The sequence below is a fragment of the Python bivittatus genome, unplaced genomic scaffold (genome assembly GCF_059951505.1).
Source record: "Python bivittatus isolate LINGU-HERP-01145 unplaced genomic scaffold, Pbiv_v1 ctg000340_np1212, whole genome shotgun sequence".
Classification (NCBI taxonomy): domain Eukaryota; kingdom Metazoa; phylum Chordata; class Lepidosauria; order Squamata; family Pythonidae; genus Python; species Python bivittatus.
The window spans coordinates 1,523,533-1,542,357 of record NW_028277056.1 but is presented as its reverse complement, the minus strand read 5'-3'; the positions used below and the strand labels follow the sequence as shown (position 1 = coordinate 1,542,357).

Here is an 18,825-nt window from a genome sequence, read left to right as displayed (position 1 = left end):
ATGTGGGGAGACCAAGTCAACAAGGTGTGGGGAAAAGTCCCAAACTGGGGAAGGCTGCCACAGGGCAGCCCTTAAATTGCCTTACCTGCCCGGAGCTGCACCGAGATCGGTCCTTTGTGTGCTTGGAGGATGAGCTTCAGTTGCGCCTCTCTAATGACGGCATGAATGATTGATGGCAACACCGAAGCTGCTTCCTGGGTTACCTGCCTGCTGGTACCTGTCCTCCTGGGGCAGGTGGCCAGTGGGAAAGGAGCAACGCAGGGACTGCGCCCCATCTTAACCCTGGACAGACCAAGCCTTGAGGGGCAAGCTCTGGCGAGACAAATGTCCCTCTTTGTCGGAAGGTTTTGGTTCTGCCCAGTTAGATGGAGGGCAGAAGGGCCCAGGCCAATTCCAAGGCCAGGTAAGTCTTTTGTGCCTCCCAGGGATGCCCTCCCCCCCCCCCCTGCCCACTTTGGGAGGTTCTGAGCATCTTTAAGATGAAGACTCCGGAGCAACAAGAGGATTCTGACCGGAGGGAGTGCGTTAGCTGTGGCTGCTTCTGCACCTTAATTCTTACTAGAAACATCTGTGAAGGGACACGAGTAAACCAGGGTTAGCTGAATGATCCTGATTGTCCACTTTGCATGACACACTGAACTGCGAGCGAACTCTGTCTACTGGGTTTGCGTGAGACACTAAACCACAAACCAGCCAGCCCCATTTCATCCTGACCCGAGTCCACATGGGCAGCTCCCAGTTTGGCACATGGCATAAACTGAGTGACCAGAGGTCATAACCAAGGACAGCTAAGCATGTGTGAGGACAACAGAGCAACACAGAACCCGGTGCAGCCCGGCTCCTGCAGTGGAAGATTTCGGATCCAGTTCCATTGGTGGAAAGGATTATTTATTTATTTATTTATTTATTCGGCTTGTATGCCGCCCATCTCCCCCACGGGTGACTCTGGGCGGCTCACAATAAAAACGAAGAAATACAATTCTCTCCAAGATGGCTAAAAACTATAAATAATTTAAAAACATATTAAAATACCGTAAAAAACCTCCTCTAATTTTGGCCCTATAAAAATCTGTAAGATGCTGGGGGGGGGGCAACCCATCATCCCACCAGCCATCTCCACAGGTGCGAGCCCCCCTCTGGCCCCCAGGCCTTCTGGCAAAGCCAGGATTTATTTAATACCTTTCCTGAAGGCCATGAGGGAGGGGGCACACCGGACCTCAGGAGGCAGGATGTTCCATAGGGCAGGCGCTGCAGCAGAAAAGGCTCTCTGCCTAGACCCCACCAATCGAAATTCCCTGACCGGTGGGGTCTGCAACCTGCCCCTTCTGCTGGACCGAGTGGGGCGGGCTGAAGTGACCAGGTTGCTCCCACGGAGCAGATCCTTCTGGCTCTGCAAACCGGGCCCTGCGGTCCTCGGGAACGGAGCCATGGGCTCTCTTTGGGGGGAGGCCCAAAAGAGAGGCTGTGGTGGTCGAACGCCCCCCGCCCTGTTGCTTTGAAAGACCCCCCGCACTAGCCTAGTGTGGCAAAGACCACTGATTTCTCAACGGCCAACGCCCACCACAGTCTGCAGCAATCTGGGAAGGGGGCTGCCCACCAGAGGGGCACACGACAGCCCTCTTGCAGAGGAGGACAGCACACGAATTGCTTCTGGGAAAGCCAAGGGAGCCTCCCACTTCTCAGTCCTCAGTTCTCCTTTTCCGCCTTAGTTTCCACGATTCGCTTCCCCCCTTTTGGAATGAAACCAACAGGCTGGGTACATGGGCTTCCTTTAATGACAGCAAACTATTTAGCTAAGGAATAACAAAGTCACAGAACAGAAGTCGAGAGGGGCCATTTCTGATGGCTGGCCGGAAGGACGTTTTGGCTAGAGCAAGACAGCGGCGTTATCGGAGTTCTAAAGCGCAGCCAACAGCCCCCTCCCCACAGGGGCTGGGATAGTGAATGATTCCACCTTTACCAATGAGGATTAATTAGAAGGCGGGTAGACCCTTCTTGCAATAGGAGGCTCTCTGTGCAGATCAAACACATGGATGTTTGAGCTGCCCAGGGTCTAAGATCTGCTCCTGCTGGGTCCCTCACACCCACCTTGGATGCTTTGGGACAGCGTTTCTCAGCCTCAGCCACTTTAAGACGAGTGGACTTCAACTCCCAGAAGTCCCATGGCTCCCATGGCTGGCTGGGGAATTCTGGGAGTTGAAGTCCACTCGTCTTAAAGCGGCTGAGGCTGAGAAACGCCACTTCAGGAACTTACAAAATAAGCTTTGCAGATGGTAAGACAAAAGACAGGTGAGCGCAGGAAGCAAATCTCACTCAGACCATTTCCAAGTTCTGGGGTGCCAATGGCTAAAATCCTGCGAGACACTGAGCCGCCCACTAGCCAAGCCCACTCCAGTCCAGCCTGCAGCGCAAACCTGGCTGACATGGGGCCTTCAGGATTTGCGGTGGCCGTCCGCCCCACCAGCTGAGCCAGGGCGGCTGAAAGACTTGGTGGCCACTTTGGTCTGAGTCAGTCCCGAGCCCCCTCAATGACTCGGTAGGCTCAGTTCAGGCATTGTGTTTTGCCTGGCTACCAAATCCACCCATTTTCCGGGTTCCCACCCTGGGCTGCAAAGTCACCAAACAGGCTGGTGCTGCTCGAGGGGGAACCACCCCAAAACTGCCCTGAGTTGCTTTTGTGCCAATGTGGGCAGGCAGCCTTCTGCTGCCTGCAAGGATCTGGTGTGCATGAAACTGTTGGGTCTCCTGTGGGCAGAGAGACTGCTGGACTAGACAGGTGAAGGCCCCCTCCAGCAAGCCATGGCTTCTGTTCTGATGTGGGCTTTAAATTCATAAGCCGGTGTCGCTCCCTGGTCAACGCGATTCAGGCTACAAGTTCTGTTTCATATGGCTGCATGTTTGGCTTAAAAAAAGAACACCAGAATTGCTCCCTGACCACTTCCAGGCTTCATGATTGTCTAGCAAAAGGCGCCCCCTCACTCTGTTGTATTTCTCATCCTGCCACTTTATTATTGCCCCCTCCCCCACAATTTCCTTCTCACCGCCCCACAGGACAACCCGTTGACCGTTTCTGTTCCTCGGAGCTTGCTAACTATCCCCTTAGTACCATTCAATTCTTCTGCGATACGGAGGAACCGGGTGCACGCAAGGTTCAGTGCAGGCCCTGGCTTCAGTTGCAATGGTCCATAGTTGGCGGAAGGCACCGAGGGTGGTGGTCAGCGAGGACCTGCCTCTAACACTGCAGCTTCCGCACCGCCCTGGAGAACTTCTTCAGCTCCTTCTCTCCGTGTTTCCACCTCCTGACCCAGGAAAGGATGAGCCGGTTGCCGAGCCGGTGCCCCATAGCGAGGACCGTGGCGCCCGGCCCCCCCGCCAGCTCTTCACAGGAGCAGGCCTCGCCATCCGCCAGCCACAGGACTGGCTTCTTCCGCTCATCTTCGGACCAGCCGTCCTGCTTGTAAAGCGTCCGGCCCCGGAGCTCTGGGATCACCTTCAGGTCCCCCCCAACACCGGATAAGGATTTGACGGTCATTTTCAGAGCTGCAAGAGGCAGAAGGAAGAGAAGAGGCCAACCGGACGTCAAGGCTGTGGCCTGATTGACGGTCCCCTTGGCTTCGCTGTCGCCTTCCTTGCCCGCCCCCCCTGGCCAGTCGCCCAAAGACAGGCAGCTCAGAGCATGGGCAGCCAGAACCTGATGCACCACGAGGCTCACCAAAATCCTGGTTGCAGACTTTCTCCAGGAAATCCTTCTCACTCGGCCCAGAATCAAGACAGGCTGTGCAGACGGCGTCTGGAGGGGACAGGAAGAGAGCAGAACGGAGGACCAGGGTGAAAATACTGAGGGGGGATCTCCTGGAAGAGGCAAAAGACACAGCAACTCTCCCAGAGGCGGCTGGCATGAGCCACAGTGACTTCCTGCATCCTGAACATCAGGAGGAGTCTGGGAACACCTTTCCCAACAAACACCTTTGATGTGCTTATTATGGTTTATTATTATTCCGCATTATGATTTTATCCTTTCAGTTTAGTCGGAAAGGATGCTCCCAGACTCCTCCTGATGCTGGGCTATCTTAGATTAACAAGTCTCTTCTCCTACAGTGTCATATCCTCCCTTGTGAATGCCCGTTCCTCTTGCTTCTCCCTGGCTTCGGTGGCTCAAAACGTCCATGGAGACCTTTGGCTGGAGATCCGTGCTCCTGCAGAATCAACCAGGCTGGTCCCAGCTCATCCTCAGATGGACCAGCCACTTCAGCTGTGGGCCACCTGGTTGGGGAACAGCCGCTATGGAGGGAGGGGGGACAGCGATGCGAGAAGGGAATGATTGGTGAGACTGGGGGGGTGCACCGCTGGATGGCGCTGGATGGCTGGAGCAGCTCAAAATCAAGGGGCCCTTGGCCCAACCCAGCTCCCAGTCTCTTCCAAGCAACCATTTTCACTTGATTTGCGAGGACTTTCACACAGTGCTGAAGTATGGGCAGTGCTAGACATCTCTCTATTCCCCTGCCCCTTCTGTCAATGTGCGTGCAGCACCCCCCAGACTTTGACTGACTCATGGATGTTGCAAGGGAGCCCCTCCCCCCAAATTCTGCTCCTAGGAGATTAAGGAATCCCATGGACACACTCAGGAATGGTGGGGACGGGAGGGGAGGGGGCGGAGCTATGCATCCTCTCCCTCCTAAGCGGGGAGTAGCTGGGTCCCAGCTGCTGGGGAAAAAAGAATTGCACCCCCCCATAAACCCCCCCAACCCAGTTCTATCCTCCAAAAAACTTCCCAGTTGCCATTGGGTGACCCCTTTCTCCCCGCCATTGGGAAGAAGAGGAGAGAAAAAGTGCCAGCAGAGGCGGGCGAGGGATGGGTGCCGAAGCAGTGTTTTCAGTGGCAACTCGATGCGACCTCCTTAAACTGGGGAAAGGAAGGTCTGTGAGGGTGAGGCCAGATTGAGAACCGTCTTCGGCTGGCTCCCCAAAGGGCAGAGCCTGCGAGGCAAAGCAGTTTGCAAGGATGGAGGGGCTCTTGATGCAAACGTGAGACCCTCCTCAGCGGGATCCGCATCCTCCCTTGTGTTTGTCTGGGCAAACATTTGGCAATGCCCTCCCTCCAGCCCAGATCTCACCTCCTCCCTTAATCCCTTTGTACACAAGCTCAACAGCTCTTCCCATCAGCAGACAATTGTCTCCCTCCCGCAGAGGCTGAAGAATCACAAAGGCCAGAAACGTCATTGTTCTGGCTGTTGAGGTCATTAGAGGAATCCTGGCGGTGGATCCAAGCTGACTTTCTGGGTCACTCAGTGGCTGAGACTAGGTGAGGGTCCACAGCTCTCCAGCATGGAGGGACAGCAGTCGCCCCCCTTCCCCCCTTGTTATCGAAGGTGGGCAGGCGAGCGTGGGCTCTTCCAGAGGGGTTCTGAGGAGGAGCCAGCTCCTCCGGCCCCTTCTGAAGGCAATCCAAGGGTGGCCTCCATCGCTTCTCTGGGGAGCAAATTCCACAGCAACTCTGCAGTGTGCGGTGAAGCCATGTTTGAAACTCTGCCCTGCATCTCCCAGCACCTCGTTTCAGTTCTAACCCTGCGAGAAATGCCCACATTTTCTATACAAGGAGCAATTTTATGCACTCAGTTAGGTCTCCCCTTTCAGGCTTGGCACCAGGCTAAAAAACCCAAGATGCTCTCGTCTTTCTGAAGAGGAAACATTAGAACAAGCCAGATTCTGTGCTCGAACGGGCTCCCATGTGCCCCGGATGAGGGGTACAGCGCACAGTGCCCTTACGCACCAAGGGGGTGCCCCTCAAAGGGGCGGCTTGTTCCAAGCGGTGCCCTGGCCTGGGGAACCTCACTCCCGCCCCTCGGGCTGTGGCTCCCTTCCACCGCCCGCTCACCTTCTTGGAGGAGCTGCTCCTGGTCCTCCGGGCCCACTGGGGGGATGCAGAGCTCGCTCCCTCGAGGGAACCGGCTGCAGTTGAGCATTTCTGGCCAGGGGAAGCCGAAGGCAGCCATGACGGGCACGCAACTGTCTCGGACGGCCTCGCAGAGGGACCGGCAGGGGAAGATGGGCTCCTCCATCTGGCTGATGCACACGGGGGCAAAGAGGGAGCAAAGGAACTTCTTGGTCTCCCGGTGGCACTGTTTGGTCAGCAGGGGCACCCACGAGGCGGCCTGCTGCAGGGCCTCCTTCATGGTGTCGTGGCCCAGGAGGTTGGGCAGCCGCATCTCGTTGTAGCCCACGCCGTGGCAGAGGCTCATGCTGCTGGGCACGGGCTTGCAGGTGCTGCGCCGGGAGCTCAGCTGGACCAGGTGATGCGGGAAAGCTGAGGAGGAGGAGGAGGAAGCAGAAGAGAGGCCACAGCAGCAGCCACAGATAGCCAGCAGGAGCAGGAGCAGGAGCAGGAGGGCGCCCCGGACAGCCATGAGGAACCTGTGGGAAAGAGATGCCGGGTAGCCCTGGGAACCCGGTGGCTCTCCGGGGGGGGGGAGGAGAATGGCTTGGGAGGGGCCACCCAGCCCGAATTCGGGGCGGACTCTTCACCCCTCGCCCCAGAGCCGGCACTCCCCCCCCCCGAACCTGGCGGCTGCTTCTCCCAGACTGAGCCCGAGAGGATTCCCGCTTCCCGCCTCCAGTCCCTTAACGGCGGCTTGTTGGACTAGCCAGCCGAAAGGCAGGAATCCCGGGCTGGCCGGGGCCCCCGTCCGCCCCCTCCTCGGCCCCGCTTTCCCTTCCCGGGTGAGCTGGCCGGGCGGGGACCTCCCTCCCGCGGCTGCCCGGCCAGGCGCCCACAGGCCGAGGCGGGGGAGGGAGCCCCGGCCCCCTGCAGGGGCTCTGCCGTGCCGGGAGGCCGGGCAAGCAGGGGCGGCGCGGAGCCGAGCGGCTGGGCATCGCCGGGCTCCCGCGCGGCGCCTCCAGAGGGAGCCCGGGCTCTGCTGCCAGGGAGCCCGCCGCCGAGCGGAGGGACCCGAAGGGGAAGCGGGTCGAAAGCCTCGGCCGGGGGCGCCGCGGGGAGCGCCGCCGCCGCCGCCGCCGCCGCCGCCGCCTGTAGCTGCCGCGCCCCCGCCCGTGGCTTGGTCTCCCCCCGGGAAGAGCGAGGGCCACCGCCGCCGCCCCCCGCAGCCCCGCGACGCGCACCTGCCGGCGGGGAAGCTCCTTCACGTGGAAGCGGCGAGGGCTGCGTCCGCTCTGCAGGAGGGCGGCCGGGAGGGACTGCGGGGCGGGGCGGCGCTCCGGGCGGGGAGAAACCCCGGCCCCGGCCCCGGCCCCGGCCCCGCCCTCGCCCTCGCCCTCGCCCTCGCCCTGCCTTGCCTTGCCGTCCCTTGGACGGCGGCCAGAGGACGCAGACCCGCGGCGAGGGTCGCTATCGCGCCAGGCATCAGCCGCCCCTCCCGCGGCGGAGATGAGCCGAGGAGGACGCCTTCCGCGGGGACCTTCCCGCCTTGGCACCCCCGCCCCGACTCCCGGAGCCCTCTGCCCGGGTTGGGGGTGCGGGTGGAGCGGGGCTGGGTTGGCCCGGGCGGGTTGGGGTGGGGCGCAGGAGGGTCTTGAGCTGGGAGCAGCGCGGCTCCCGCGGGGCAAAGCGTCGTCGGGGCTGGCGCAGAGGCCCTGGCCCCGCGGGAGGGCCCAGCAGTGAGAGGGGTGCACGCGTTTCAAGGGCTGCCTGTGCCTGGCCACAGCTGGGTGAAATCCTGGCTTAGTGTACCAGTCACAGCTGGAGAGATGTGCGTTAGATGAGGACCGTAAACCATTGTTTGCCAACAGAAGGGCTAGATCCCCACCAAATGTGACACCCCAACCCAGCCGGCCCCCTCGGGGCCTGGTGTAGGAGCTCAGGCAGAAGATCTCGGGGGTGCCCTGCCCGGGCGGGTCTGTGCAATCCTGCCCCTCAGGAGCCCTGCCTGGAATCCGCCATGCAGATGAAAGGGCCCTCCAGAGTCTGGCCCAGACAAACACGCTCACCCACGGGGAACAGGCCCAGAGTTTGGGGGCCCCTTCGAGACCCCCTAACCTGGTTGGTGCATAAGCCTCGTGAGCTGCCCTCGTGCGCAGCTGAGATGGTCCCTTGGCAAGACTTTAAATACAAAGAGAGCGGTCTGGGGGGAAACACACAGAGGGAAGCTGGGGGGGGGTTACACAATAGTGTTACCCAACTCCCAGTCCCTTCCCTCCTCCTCTGTGAGAGCTTCCTCTTGATCTCGATCTCCACTATTGTGAACCCCTTGAGCTTGGTCCCCTCCCCGGCCTTCTTCCCCCCCACTTCCCTTTGACGTCCTGCAAGAGCGACCCCCTCCTGTGCTCTGCTGCTGCTCTTGAATATCTGGCCTCCCGTCAAGCTGGTTGGCCTGGCAGGGGGTCCTGGACTCCGGGTCTGTCTGTCTGTCTGGGGCCCCCCAGGGGCCTCCCTGAGAATGGATTCCTTTAGGAAATACTCTCAAAAATCCAAGGATCAAAGTGAGGGGCCCCTTTCTAGTCCTTTTAGAGAGCACTGTTTTATATCATGACCAACTTTTCTGCATTCCTTCATGATAAATCCATGTTTCTCATCCTTGGCCACTTTAAGCTGTATGGCTGGGGAATTCTGGGAGTTGAAGTCCATACTGCTTAAAGTAGCCAAGGTTGAGAAACACTGTGCTAAATGTAAGCTTTTCCAGGATGCTCAATGGGATTTTTTGTAGGGAAGATGTCAAACAGGGATCAGACGGCTGTTGTGAGCGGGGAAGGGGGGATGCTATATTATGGATCCCTGTGCTGAGTGGAGGGTGGGCTTGACGGCCTCACTGCACCCTTCCGCCTCTGAGATGCATTGCATGCTTGTGGGAGGGGGTCCACAGGGTGTGGTCCAAAAAGTCAAGATGATGCAATCGAAGCTCGGCCTGTTTTTTGCGATGCTCATAAAAAGACAGGCAGAGCAGGGCTTTGGTTGCACCAGGTGGCCACAGCCCTGACTTTCTGGATCACGGCCTGTGGACATGCCCCTGAGGTGGATGTTAGTTCAAAACTTGAGAAAGGGACTTGTAGTCCACAAAACCTGGGGATCCCTCAAGATGCCAGCAGGGTGGTGTGGATGCCAGGCTACTGAAAGAGTATCTGCTTGACGCAGCGGGGGGTGGAGGTCCGGGCAGCCGCGGTCTGCCTGGAAGCCCTGGCCTGAGTCCCAGGAAGGAATGGCCCGACGGAAAGGCGTGGACAACCAAATCCGATTTCCCAGCTCTAGTGGAGAGGGGAGGAAATTGAATCAGGCGCTCGCTCGAGGCCAGTGGCGAGACTTTGGCGGATGAGATCCGTCCCCTTGACGGCGCCTCGCCCGCCAGCCGGTTGCCGTGATGGTTCAGTGAGCCTCCCCAGGAAGCACGCCTCTCTTCTGGAAGGTGAAGGCCAGTTTCCCGAGGTTGGGTCCCCTGAGGCTTGGGACCAGCCTCGAAGAGGGCGAGGGAGGCTCTCACCGGGTCCTCTGGATCAGCTCTGGGGGGACAGGCAGGACAACGGCCGGCGGGAAGGGCGTCAGCCATGGCTCCCCCCGCTTGGCACATTTGTCTTGCACGTATGCGCTTTTGTCCCCCAGATGTAAACAACGTGCTTTGAGTTCTTGGCCAGCACAGTGTCTTTGATGCGGACAACAACTCTGAAGGGGGATAGTAGGAGTTCGTTTGCTGTCTGCAGAGCCAGTGACATTCCCTGGCCAGAAGAGTTTATCCCCAAACCTGGATTAAGAAGACAGAATTGCAGAGTCCGCATAACATACAAGGTGAACCCAGATCATTGTACACGGGCTGAATAGGATGGTCTGCTTCATACAACTTGTGAAGACACAAAAGGTTGAATCATAAAGTACCCAAGTCCATTCTGATTACGTTGTTGCTTCACAATCTTTATATTGTTACATCTGATGATTTTAATTTGCACTGTGCTAAGTGGTTTTCCACACACAATTGGGGGATTACAAGTACTGTTACACAAACACACACCTAAATAAGAATTTTAGTTTGGTCTACCAAGTTATGCAAGCCCAGCTGTTGAGTTGCCACACATAGGTGGACTTGGGGATGAGGAGTAACAAAATGTGCACCACCCATCACAATACAAACGCTTGCATTTTATGGATTTGTCTGACACTGGGATTCAAGTATGAAAGAGCGAGGTTAGTTCCAACAGAAGAGACTCTCTGGAGCTCAGGGCTGAACTGTGGAGTCCTTGGGGCTCTCTGAGCTGGGTGGTTTTCCTGCAGACGTTTCATGACCCAAGTAGGGAACATCGTCAGTGCTGGTGATGTTCCCTAGTTGGGTCATGAAACGTCTGCAAGCAAACAGCCAAGCTCAGAGAGCCCCAAGGACTCTACAGTGAGGTTAGTGTTGGGACATCAACACATGCACATTGTTATTTTTAATTATCATGTCTAGCTGCAACGCCTGTGTTCGCACAGTGCATTAAACCATGGTTTACTGAACAAACATGGCTGGCTGGGTGCACACAGCCTGCTAAGCTATAAAGGAGGCAAACCAGATTTTGTCTGTGTTGTGTGAACCTACCCTTTGGACTTTTATCTATGTTTTGTTTATTTTAATGACACGAGTGATTGTTGTACCTTAAAAACGCCATAATTTGATATTGCATGAGCGTTTTATGTGCCTGTTCATCAGACATATGACGCAGAATCCTGACCAAGACAGATGTGTCGGCATATACATGCAAGAGAATGAGGACTGAGGGTGGGGAAGGGAGGGGCAGAACAGGGAGAGAAGAGAGATGGTAAACTAGAGATGGTGATTTTTAACAAAGCAGCAGCAACAGCTGGATGGGACCCGGAGATACTTGCAGGGATGACTGGTTAATGCCTGCATTTGAAAACAAGAACTGAGCCTTGGTCTCTGTTGCATCTGGGAAGGGGCATTAGAGCTTGCAGGGACCCCACACCCGCCCTTCCTTTCCCCAGGGAGAGCCAGCGCGAGGGGGGAGGCGGGAGGTCGCTCTCTTTCGGCATCAGATTTCTGCCGTGCAGCGGCCCAACACAGAGCAGCCTGGCTCTGCTGGAGTGCCCGTTGCGCAGGACACGTTGAGCCAGACTGAACGCCTTGTGCCCTAGAACGGGATTTTCCAACCCGCCTAGGAGTTCTCTCCTAGCCTTGGCTTGGCGTCTTGCACCAGCACCGCCTGTTGGGGTGCAAACCTAGAAACCAGGTTACACGGTTTCTCCCTTGGCTTGGCGTCTTGCACTAAGACAGCCTGTTGGGGGAATTCAAGGCCTCCGTTACTGTGCAAGACCAGAAACCAGGTTACACGTTTTCTCCCGTGGATGCTCCCACAGGCCCTGCTGTTTAATGATGGCCAAGGCAGCCTTTTCCTTTCCTTTACTGGACTACATCAGTGTTTTCCAACTTGACCACTTTCAGAGGTGTGGACTTCAACTCCCAGAATCCCCCAGCCAGCATGGCTGGCTGGGGAATTCTGGGAGTTGAAGTCCACACCTCTGAAAGCGGCCGAGTTGGAAAAACACTGGATTACGTTAACCAAGTTGCACCAAGGTAACAGCCCCGGCAGAAGAAATGAGAAAAGCGACCCGCGCATGCGCAGTAGCAGCTGCCTGGGGGCGGAGCCTGGAAGGGCGCGAGGAGGCCCGCGCGAGCGCACGTGACGGGAAGGCGGTCCCTCTCGAGCCCCGCCCCGGCGTCTCGTGACACCGCCCCACCCGAGCTCCCGGAAGTTGTCGCCGCGTGACCGGAAGCCGGAAGGAGGCGAGGCGCCAGCTGAGGGGCTCGGCAGGGACCCCCCGGAGCAGCCGCAGCAGCCGCAGAGCCGCGGCCGCCTCGGCCCGCCGCCCCGCGCCGCCATGGGCTGCTGCTACAGCAGCGAGAACGAAGCCTCCGACCAGGTCTGCGCCGCCCGAGCCCCGAGGCCGCGGCCCCGCCCAGGAAGGCGGGATCCCGGGAGGCGCCGGGCCGGGCCGGGGCGGGCCGGTCGCCTCCCGCCCGGCCGGGGCGTTCGGGGCCTCGGTGGGGTCCCCGACTCCCCCACGCGCGGGGGCCTCGCCCGGCCGGGCTGGTCCCGGTGGGGCGTCGTGGGGGGGCCGAGGCGCTTCCGCGACCCCCCGGGTGCGTGGCGGGTGCCCGCGGGAAGCTCCTCGCTGCCGCCCGGAGGGCGTCGGCGGCGGGGCAGGCGGCGCCTCGGTTGCCGGTTGCCGTTCTCGGGGGCCCGGGGGAGCCCTCCCTGCGTTGGGGCGGGGGGAAGGGAAGAGAGCCTCCCCGATCCCCGCGCCCCCTCGGCCTCCGCAGCGCGTGGGGGCGGCCGGCCCCCTACCGCCCGCCCGCCCGCCCGCCGCAGCAGCTGTTGTTCCCGGAGGCGCCCCTGCCCCGGCCCGATGGCCCTCGGGAAGCTGCAGGGTCGCCGGTGCACCGCCCTGCTTCGTGGGGCTCACTTTTTGTGCCAGGGTCCCGGGGCGGCTCGCCCTGCCTCCCGAGAGCGCGCGACCGGCCCAAGGTCACCCAGCGGCTCTCACGCCCGGGGGAGCGCCGGCAAACTCGCGGTCCCCCGGCCCCGAGCCTGGCGCCTTCACCGCTACGCCGGCCGGCTCGCTCTCTCCACACTTCATGGCAGCGTCTCTCAGCCGTGACAGCCTGGAAGAACCCTGGATTACAAGAATTGGGTTCGACGGGGAGATGCTGGCCGGGGAATTCTGGGAGTTGAAGTCCCCACATCTTAAAGTTGCCGAGGTTGAGCACCACTGCTTTCGAGAGAGCCGGTCTGGTGTGGCGGGGAAGGTGCTGGCCTGGAAACAAGGAGACCGAGAGTTTTCCGGTCCTCCCTTGGGCCTGGAAGCCGGCTGGGTGACTTTGGGCGGTCATTCTCCCTCAGCCCAACCGGCCTCACAGGGTTGTGGCGGGGAAAGGAGGAGGCAGAAGCATTAGGTATGTTCACTGCCTCAGGTTATATAAGAAAGGTGGATAAAAATAATTTTTAAAAATGTCTAAATTGCCCTTCCTTTAAAAAGATGCACAGAGACAGTAGCACCATGGTTACAATGAAAGGCCAAGTTGGCTTCTTGGGGGTGTTTTGGAAGCTCCCTTCCAGGGAGCTCTTGAGAGGTTGCTGTTTCTTCTGCCTTACAGCTTAGATGAGGCTTATGAAGCAGCTCCCCAGGAAGCAAGTTTTGGGGGTGCTTGAATGGACTGTGGATGAACTGCTGCAATCTGAGACCTACCCACAGTTTTTGCACCTCCTTGAATTTAGGGCATGTCCCTGGAAGACTTGCTTCTGGCTAGGTTGGGTGGTGAATGGTGACCTGGAGATACAGGGCTTGCAATCCTATATTTTGCCCCTAACGGTAGTAAACACAAAGTCCTGTCCCTCATGAGGGGGCTTGTTGTCTGGAACTGCTTGAAGGGAACCATTCTTCTTCAAGCAGCTCCAGGCAGCGTGCTGGCTGGGGAATTCTGGGAGTTGAAGTCCACGCCTCTTGAAGTTGCCAAGGTTCTTGAAGTTGCCACTGCTCTAGGGCATAATCCTGCTCTTACAACTCCGGCTAGGCCATGCTTAGAGCACTGGGTGGGCTCTTGTCAAGGCAGTGGAGGTCTGTGGGGAAAGAGGCAGTGCTTGGACTCCTGGCTTTGTTACTGCTTTGCCATGCGTTTGCAGGAACAGGATTTACGCACAGCAAGCTCTTGCCAATCATATGGCATCAGTAAGTGGTGAGCAAAAGGCTGAGGAAGGTCATGGAGGAACTAAATGCAAAGTTTAAGCTATCTGGAGAAGGGCTGCCCCTACCGCTTGTAAAACATCTGAGAGTTCCAGATACGGTGAAGTTCACACCTCTGGTCATCCTGCAAAGAACTGAAATAGTGGAAATGTGCTAGGGTGTGACTGTCAGCATCCGGCTTGTAGAGGGTTCCTCCCAGCTATGGAGGAGAGAGGAACTGTTCCTTTGTGGTCAGCACGAAATACAGAACACTAGCTTTTCCGTAAGCCGGTGGGAAACACTTTTTCTCCCCAAGGCAAGTTGGCAGAGGGGAGGGCTAGAGGAAGAATGACTAGAAAGAGGAGGGAGACCCAGTTCTAGTGCAGAGGGGCTTTGGGTGCTCCTGGGACTCCTCTCTTGCCACTCCCCAGCCTGACTTCTTCCTTCTTGCTCCCTTGATTGCAGGGGGAGGAGTCCAAGCCCCTGCTGCCTCCAGCCTCCAGCCCACCCAACAAGTCCATAAATGGAGTGGACTCCTGCTGCAGTCTGCCTTCGGCTCGGACGGACGAGCAGGCCCTGCTGTCCTCTATCCTGGCTAAGACAGCCATGTAAGTCTTTGGGGAAGAAAGCCGGGGCCCACGGGGTGTGGGCCGATGTCCCCATAAGGCAGGATGTGGGCTAAGTACAGCAACTCACTTGGGGAGCCTGCTTGTTCTCTGGCGACCGTGAGAGCGGAATTAACTTCCACGTGTACCTCTGAATGTGGGCTGTCCTATTCTGAAAGTCCTTTTTCCTTCACCTTCTGTTAGTGCGCTAATGCCTCGCCTTACTGGTCTCGCGAAAGATGCTGTTCCTTGCTGGAAGCCTTCTGTTCTTGGTCCGGTCTGGTCCCGCTTCTGCTGTAGCCTTACCAGCCCTGAATGCTGGCCTGCGTCTGGCCCTGGCTTTGGCTTGGGGCTGTGGGCTGACTGCTCCAGAACCCCCCGGCTGCAGCTCCTATGCAGGATCCCCAGGGAGGCAGGTGGAGAGCTTTTCCTAATCCCAGGTGCTTCTGCCTTTCTGCAGCAACATCATTGATGTTTCAGCCGCCGACCAGCAGCAGATGGAGCAGCATGAGTACATGGACCGGGCACGGCAGTACAGGTGCGTTGGACCCTGGGCAGAACAGAGGAGGCTGGCGAGGCCTGGGATGCTCCCGCTCCTCTTGCTAAGCCTCGTTAGCCTCTCTTAGGCAGCCTTGCTATGAGATCACAATGAGATCTCTTCCATAACACGGCCTTCCCAGAGCTGGGCCCTCCTGCAGACACAGAAGGATGTGTCCTGTGCCATGGGATGGCCTTCCTCAGCCTGAGCACCCTCCAGAGAGGTGGTGTTCAGCTGCCAGACTTCTGAGAGTCAGGAGCACCCACTCTAGGAAAACTGCTGTGGCAAATGCAGTTTCTGACTCCTTTATTTCAAAGCCACACTCAGCCACGCCTTAGTTTTGGGCCCAGCATGGCCTCCCTAATACTGGAACCAGCTGCCTGACCTGAAAAACACGCCCAGTCCTTGTGCACCTCGGCCATGGCAGGGAAGGAGCGACTCTCCAGGGCCGGAGCGTTTGGAACTGCAGTCTGGAGGGCAGGCGGCTCAGTTGCCTTCGTTGCAAGCGGAGAGTTTTGCATGTCCTGTGAGCCCCCTGGGGCTGCTCCTGCTCTCCCTCCAGCTCACCCCTCACGTCTCTTCCCCCCCAGTACCAGGCTTGCCATGCTGAGCAGCAGCCTCACGCACTGGAAGAAGCTTCCGCTGCTCCCCTCGCTGACGAATCAGCCTCACCAAGTACTTGCCAGTGACCCCGTGCCCTTCGCAGACCTGCAACAGGTTGGTATCTTGGCCGGTGGAATGAGCCACGCTCTGCTTCTGTGAGGCAGAGGTTTGCTCTCGCCTTCCTCTCTCAGGCAGGAGCTAGCAACGCCCCCCTTGTGCCCCAGCCAGCCTGGCAAGGAATCAGAGGTACCTAGCCCCTGTCTGATTCCCTGGGCTCTTGGCTCACAGCTGCAGGGAACGCAGGGCTCCATTGCTTAGGGCCACGTAAGGTGCCAGCGTCATCTGCGTTTGGCACTAAGGTGGGCTGCCCCGCCCTTCCACTCTGATCATTAGCATTCTTTCACGTGATTATAAGCAGGCAGCCTTCCATGCTAAGGAAGTTGCTCCTTGGGAGTCTTTGGCCAAAAGGAGGATGTTGCCAGGTTCGGTGAGTCTCGGCCTGCCCGTGGGCTCCTCCCTGCTGGCTGTTGGCCAGGCCTTCCCCTCAGCCCTATGTCCTGACCGTACTGCCACACAGACCTCAGCCTGCTTGAGGGTGGAACCAACTCCTGGACACAGTGGGGTGGCATTAAACAGGGTGGCAGCATTGGGAGATCAAGAGCAGTGACATGTTAACGTGCAGTGGGAAGCAACCTTGCTGCACGAGCACTGCTTTTCTTCCACCCTTTGCAGCGGAGAACCAAGTGATTTTCAGAGCTGGCCCTTTGGCATTTCTCCTGGAGGAACAGTGCCCACTGGGTGGGGATTCTGCAGGGCGACAGTGTGCCTGCTGGTGAGGCTTGAGTGCGTGTGAGTGCATGCGTGTGCACTTGGTTCCAGAAATGGCGGTTCTTCTTGGAGGATTCCTTGTGGGGTGCTGTGTGTCCTGCATCAGGCAGTGAGTACAGCTTTTGAACTGGGAGCTCGTGTTACTGTTAGACTTTCAAAGAAGGCACGTCTGATTCTTAAAAGCTGGTTTATCTTGGTGCTTTCCCTCCTCCAAGAATGTAAGATGATCCAGTTTGGCCCCAGGGCTGGCATGCGCACCCCTCAGAACTCTCCGAACGGCCCAGGCAGCAGCGCATCTACGTCTTCCCAAATAACTCCCAAGGAAAGCAAATCAAAGCGATGGTGCAAGCACGACGCTCCCTTCCTTGTCCTCAAAACCACAATTTCCCTCCCACTGAAAGTCGCACCACCCTTACTGGGACAAAGTAGAAGCTGTGAATGGAAGCCCTTCCCAAGACAGCTGAGAAGAGGCTCTGCAGATGGCAGCGCCTCCCGTTAGTCTGTTTGCTGCTCTGCAGTGAGGGTGCTCCGCTACGGGCACCAGAAATGGAACTGGGACAGGCTGGGGCATCGCCAAGTCCTGTTCCCTGAGCCCCCGAACTTCTGAAAGGCTGTGCTGGGCAACTCGGCCAAGCGAAACGGGAGAAATCATAGTAATTTCCACAGCCCCCTTGAGTTTTCTTCACTGGGAGCTCTGGGGCTTGAGCTGAGCCACCCTCAGGCAGTTGGCTGCTGGGGCAAGTTGCAGCCTGCCCCTTCTTGAAGGGCTAGCAGGGCACAGCCAGGCAGGGCTCTTCCTCGGAGCTGCGGAAAGGAGAGTGCAGAATAGGGCCAGTGTCCTGGCAGGCTCTGGAGGCCTCTGCCCTGTCTGCCCCCTGCATGAAGACTCTCCTCCGTGGCTGGGGGCTTCTCCTGAAAGCCCCCCCCGCACTTCCTGGCACGCCTTGGGGAATCGTCTCATCTCCGTTTCTGTTTCCTCCAGGTCTCCCGGATAGCTGCCTACGCCTACAGTGCCCTCTCCCAGATCCGTGTGGATGCAAAAGAAGAACTGGTGGTACAGTTTGGAATCCCGTGATGCCAATCCTCACTCGTTCGTTTTTGTTTTTCTCCTCCACTTTTATTTTTCTCCTCTGCACCACTGGCTTCCCACTGCAGTGGAACTTGTACCGAAAAGAGACACTGAATTTATTGCCTGGCCACAGAGACAATGACTTGTGGACAGCCAAGGCGGATGAGACCCACGACTTTTCACCCTCCTTCTCCTCCCTAGTTTGGCAAGGCAGTGCACGGTAGGGCTGGACTAGGAGGCAGAGCACTCGCTCAGCTCAGCTGTGAGGACAGCTCTGGGACTCGCGTGGGGGGGGTCGGCTTTATTTACCTTTGTGGTTGTGGCTCTGGAATTTTGACTTTGGGGGGGGCGGATGGGATGAAGGGAGATGAGGAGGAGGGAGGTTCTTGTCACTTCCCACGTGGCTTAGCTGGATTGTTCCCCTCCATCACTCTTATGTTTGGATGTTTTAGGATGGGGAAGGAGCACTGGTGAATTAGAGCTGGCTTTTTAAGGGGAAAAAAGCAGCACAACCACCGAAGAGAAGATTTTTGATCTTAGTGTTCTTGGTCTGTATCCCTCCCCTGTTTTACATAGCTGAGCTGTCATTTTAATTTTTTTGTTTTTGCTAAAGTAGGTAAAAAATATAAACATATTCATCTGAGTGAAGGGCTGCTCTTTATTTTACTAGTGTTGGAAGGATGGGGCTCCTCTAAGCCTGGAGACGTTGTTACCTGTGGAAATGGCCGTGGGGGTGTGTGCCCCCCTAGGCCATCTTATGGACAGGCCTTTCAGGGAGATCAAAAGGAGGTCAACAGATAATGATGCGTCCCTCCCCTGCACCCCCTCCCAGCTCCAAGCACAAAGGGGCCTCTCCTGTGCAAAATGGGTGTGAATTTGGGTTTGTTGAGAGCAGCTGCCCAGCCAAGATCTTCCGGTCAGATCTCTTCCCCCTCTAGGGCATTTACAAGTAGTCCTCACTTAACGACCACAATAGGGACCAGAAAATTTAGCGGGGTGGTTAAGTGAATTGGAATCAATTTTACAACCTTTTTTTGTGGCAGTTGTTAAGCGAATCACACAATTCCCCATTGATTCTGCTTGCCGGAAGCCAGCTGGGAAGGTCGCAAATGGCGGTCACATGACCTCAGGACGCTGCAACTGTCATAAGTGTGAGCTGGTTGCCAGGCGCCCGGATTGCGGTCGCATGACCGTGGGGGTGCTGGGACTGTCATAACTTCAGGCACGAGTCACTTTTTTTTAGCACTGTTGTAACTTTCAATGGTCACTAAATGAATGGTTGTTAAGTGAGGACTACCTGTGTTGAGAAGCAAGTTCAGTGGAACTGGTTTCCAAATTAATGTTGAGTTAAAGGGTTGTACCTTCATTTCCAGATTGGGAAAGAGACCTCCAGCCTCCTTCTAGACCTTGGGGAATGTTTGCTTGGCCCCAGCTTGGTTGGTGGCGGCTGATGAAGGAGCCAAGAGCGTGATGAATTGGGTGATCCTCTGTCATCTGGGTGGGAGGGACTACCTCCCGGCCTACTGCTGCTGTG

General features: G+C 57.6%; 2 protein-coding genes across 5 annotated transcripts; one reads left to right on the top strand and one right to left on the bottom strand.

Moving 5' to 3' along the window:
* Positions 1-1,753: 1,753 nt before the first annotated feature.
* On the bottom strand, positions 1,754-7,262 carry LOC103050215 (secreted frizzled-related protein 2-like). Of its 4 annotated transcripts, none has more exons than XR_015796058.1 (5): positions 7,117-7,262; positions 5,876-6,411; positions 3,713-3,790; positions 2,242-3,540; positions 1,754-2,118 (listed from the first exon to the last, which is right to left on the bottom strand). XR_015796058.1 is itself a non-coding variant. In XM_088140388.1 (4 exons), exons 2-4 carry the CDS (start codon positions 6,402-6,404, stop codon positions 3,233-3,235), a joined length of 915 nt encoding a protein of 304 aa, XP_087996514.1. In that variant the 5' UTR covers positions 6,405-6,411; positions 7,117-7,262; the 3' UTR covers positions 1,754-3,232. The 4 variants fall into 4 exon arrangements, 2 of the variants coding, with proteins under 2 accessions (XP_087996514.1, XP_087996515.1); XR_015796057.1 differs by having other exon boundaries at positions 1,754-2,112; XM_088140388.1 differs by having other exon boundaries at positions 1,754-3,540.
* Positions 7,263-11,681: 4,419 nt separating this feature from the next.
* Positions 11,682-17,934, top strand: LAMTOR1 (late endosomal/lysosomal adaptor, MAPK and MTOR activator 1). Its single transcript, XM_088140398.1, has 5 exons — positions 11,682-11,848; positions 14,114-14,256; positions 14,714-14,791; positions 15,382-15,508; positions 17,205-17,934. The coding sequence occupies exons 1-5, from the start codon at positions 11,807-11,809 to the stop codon at positions 17,295-17,297; spliced, it is 483 nt and encodes a 160-aa protein (XP_087996524.1). The 5' UTR covers positions 11,682-11,806; the 3' UTR covers positions 17,298-17,934.
* Positions 17,935-18,825: the final 891 nt, after the last annotated feature.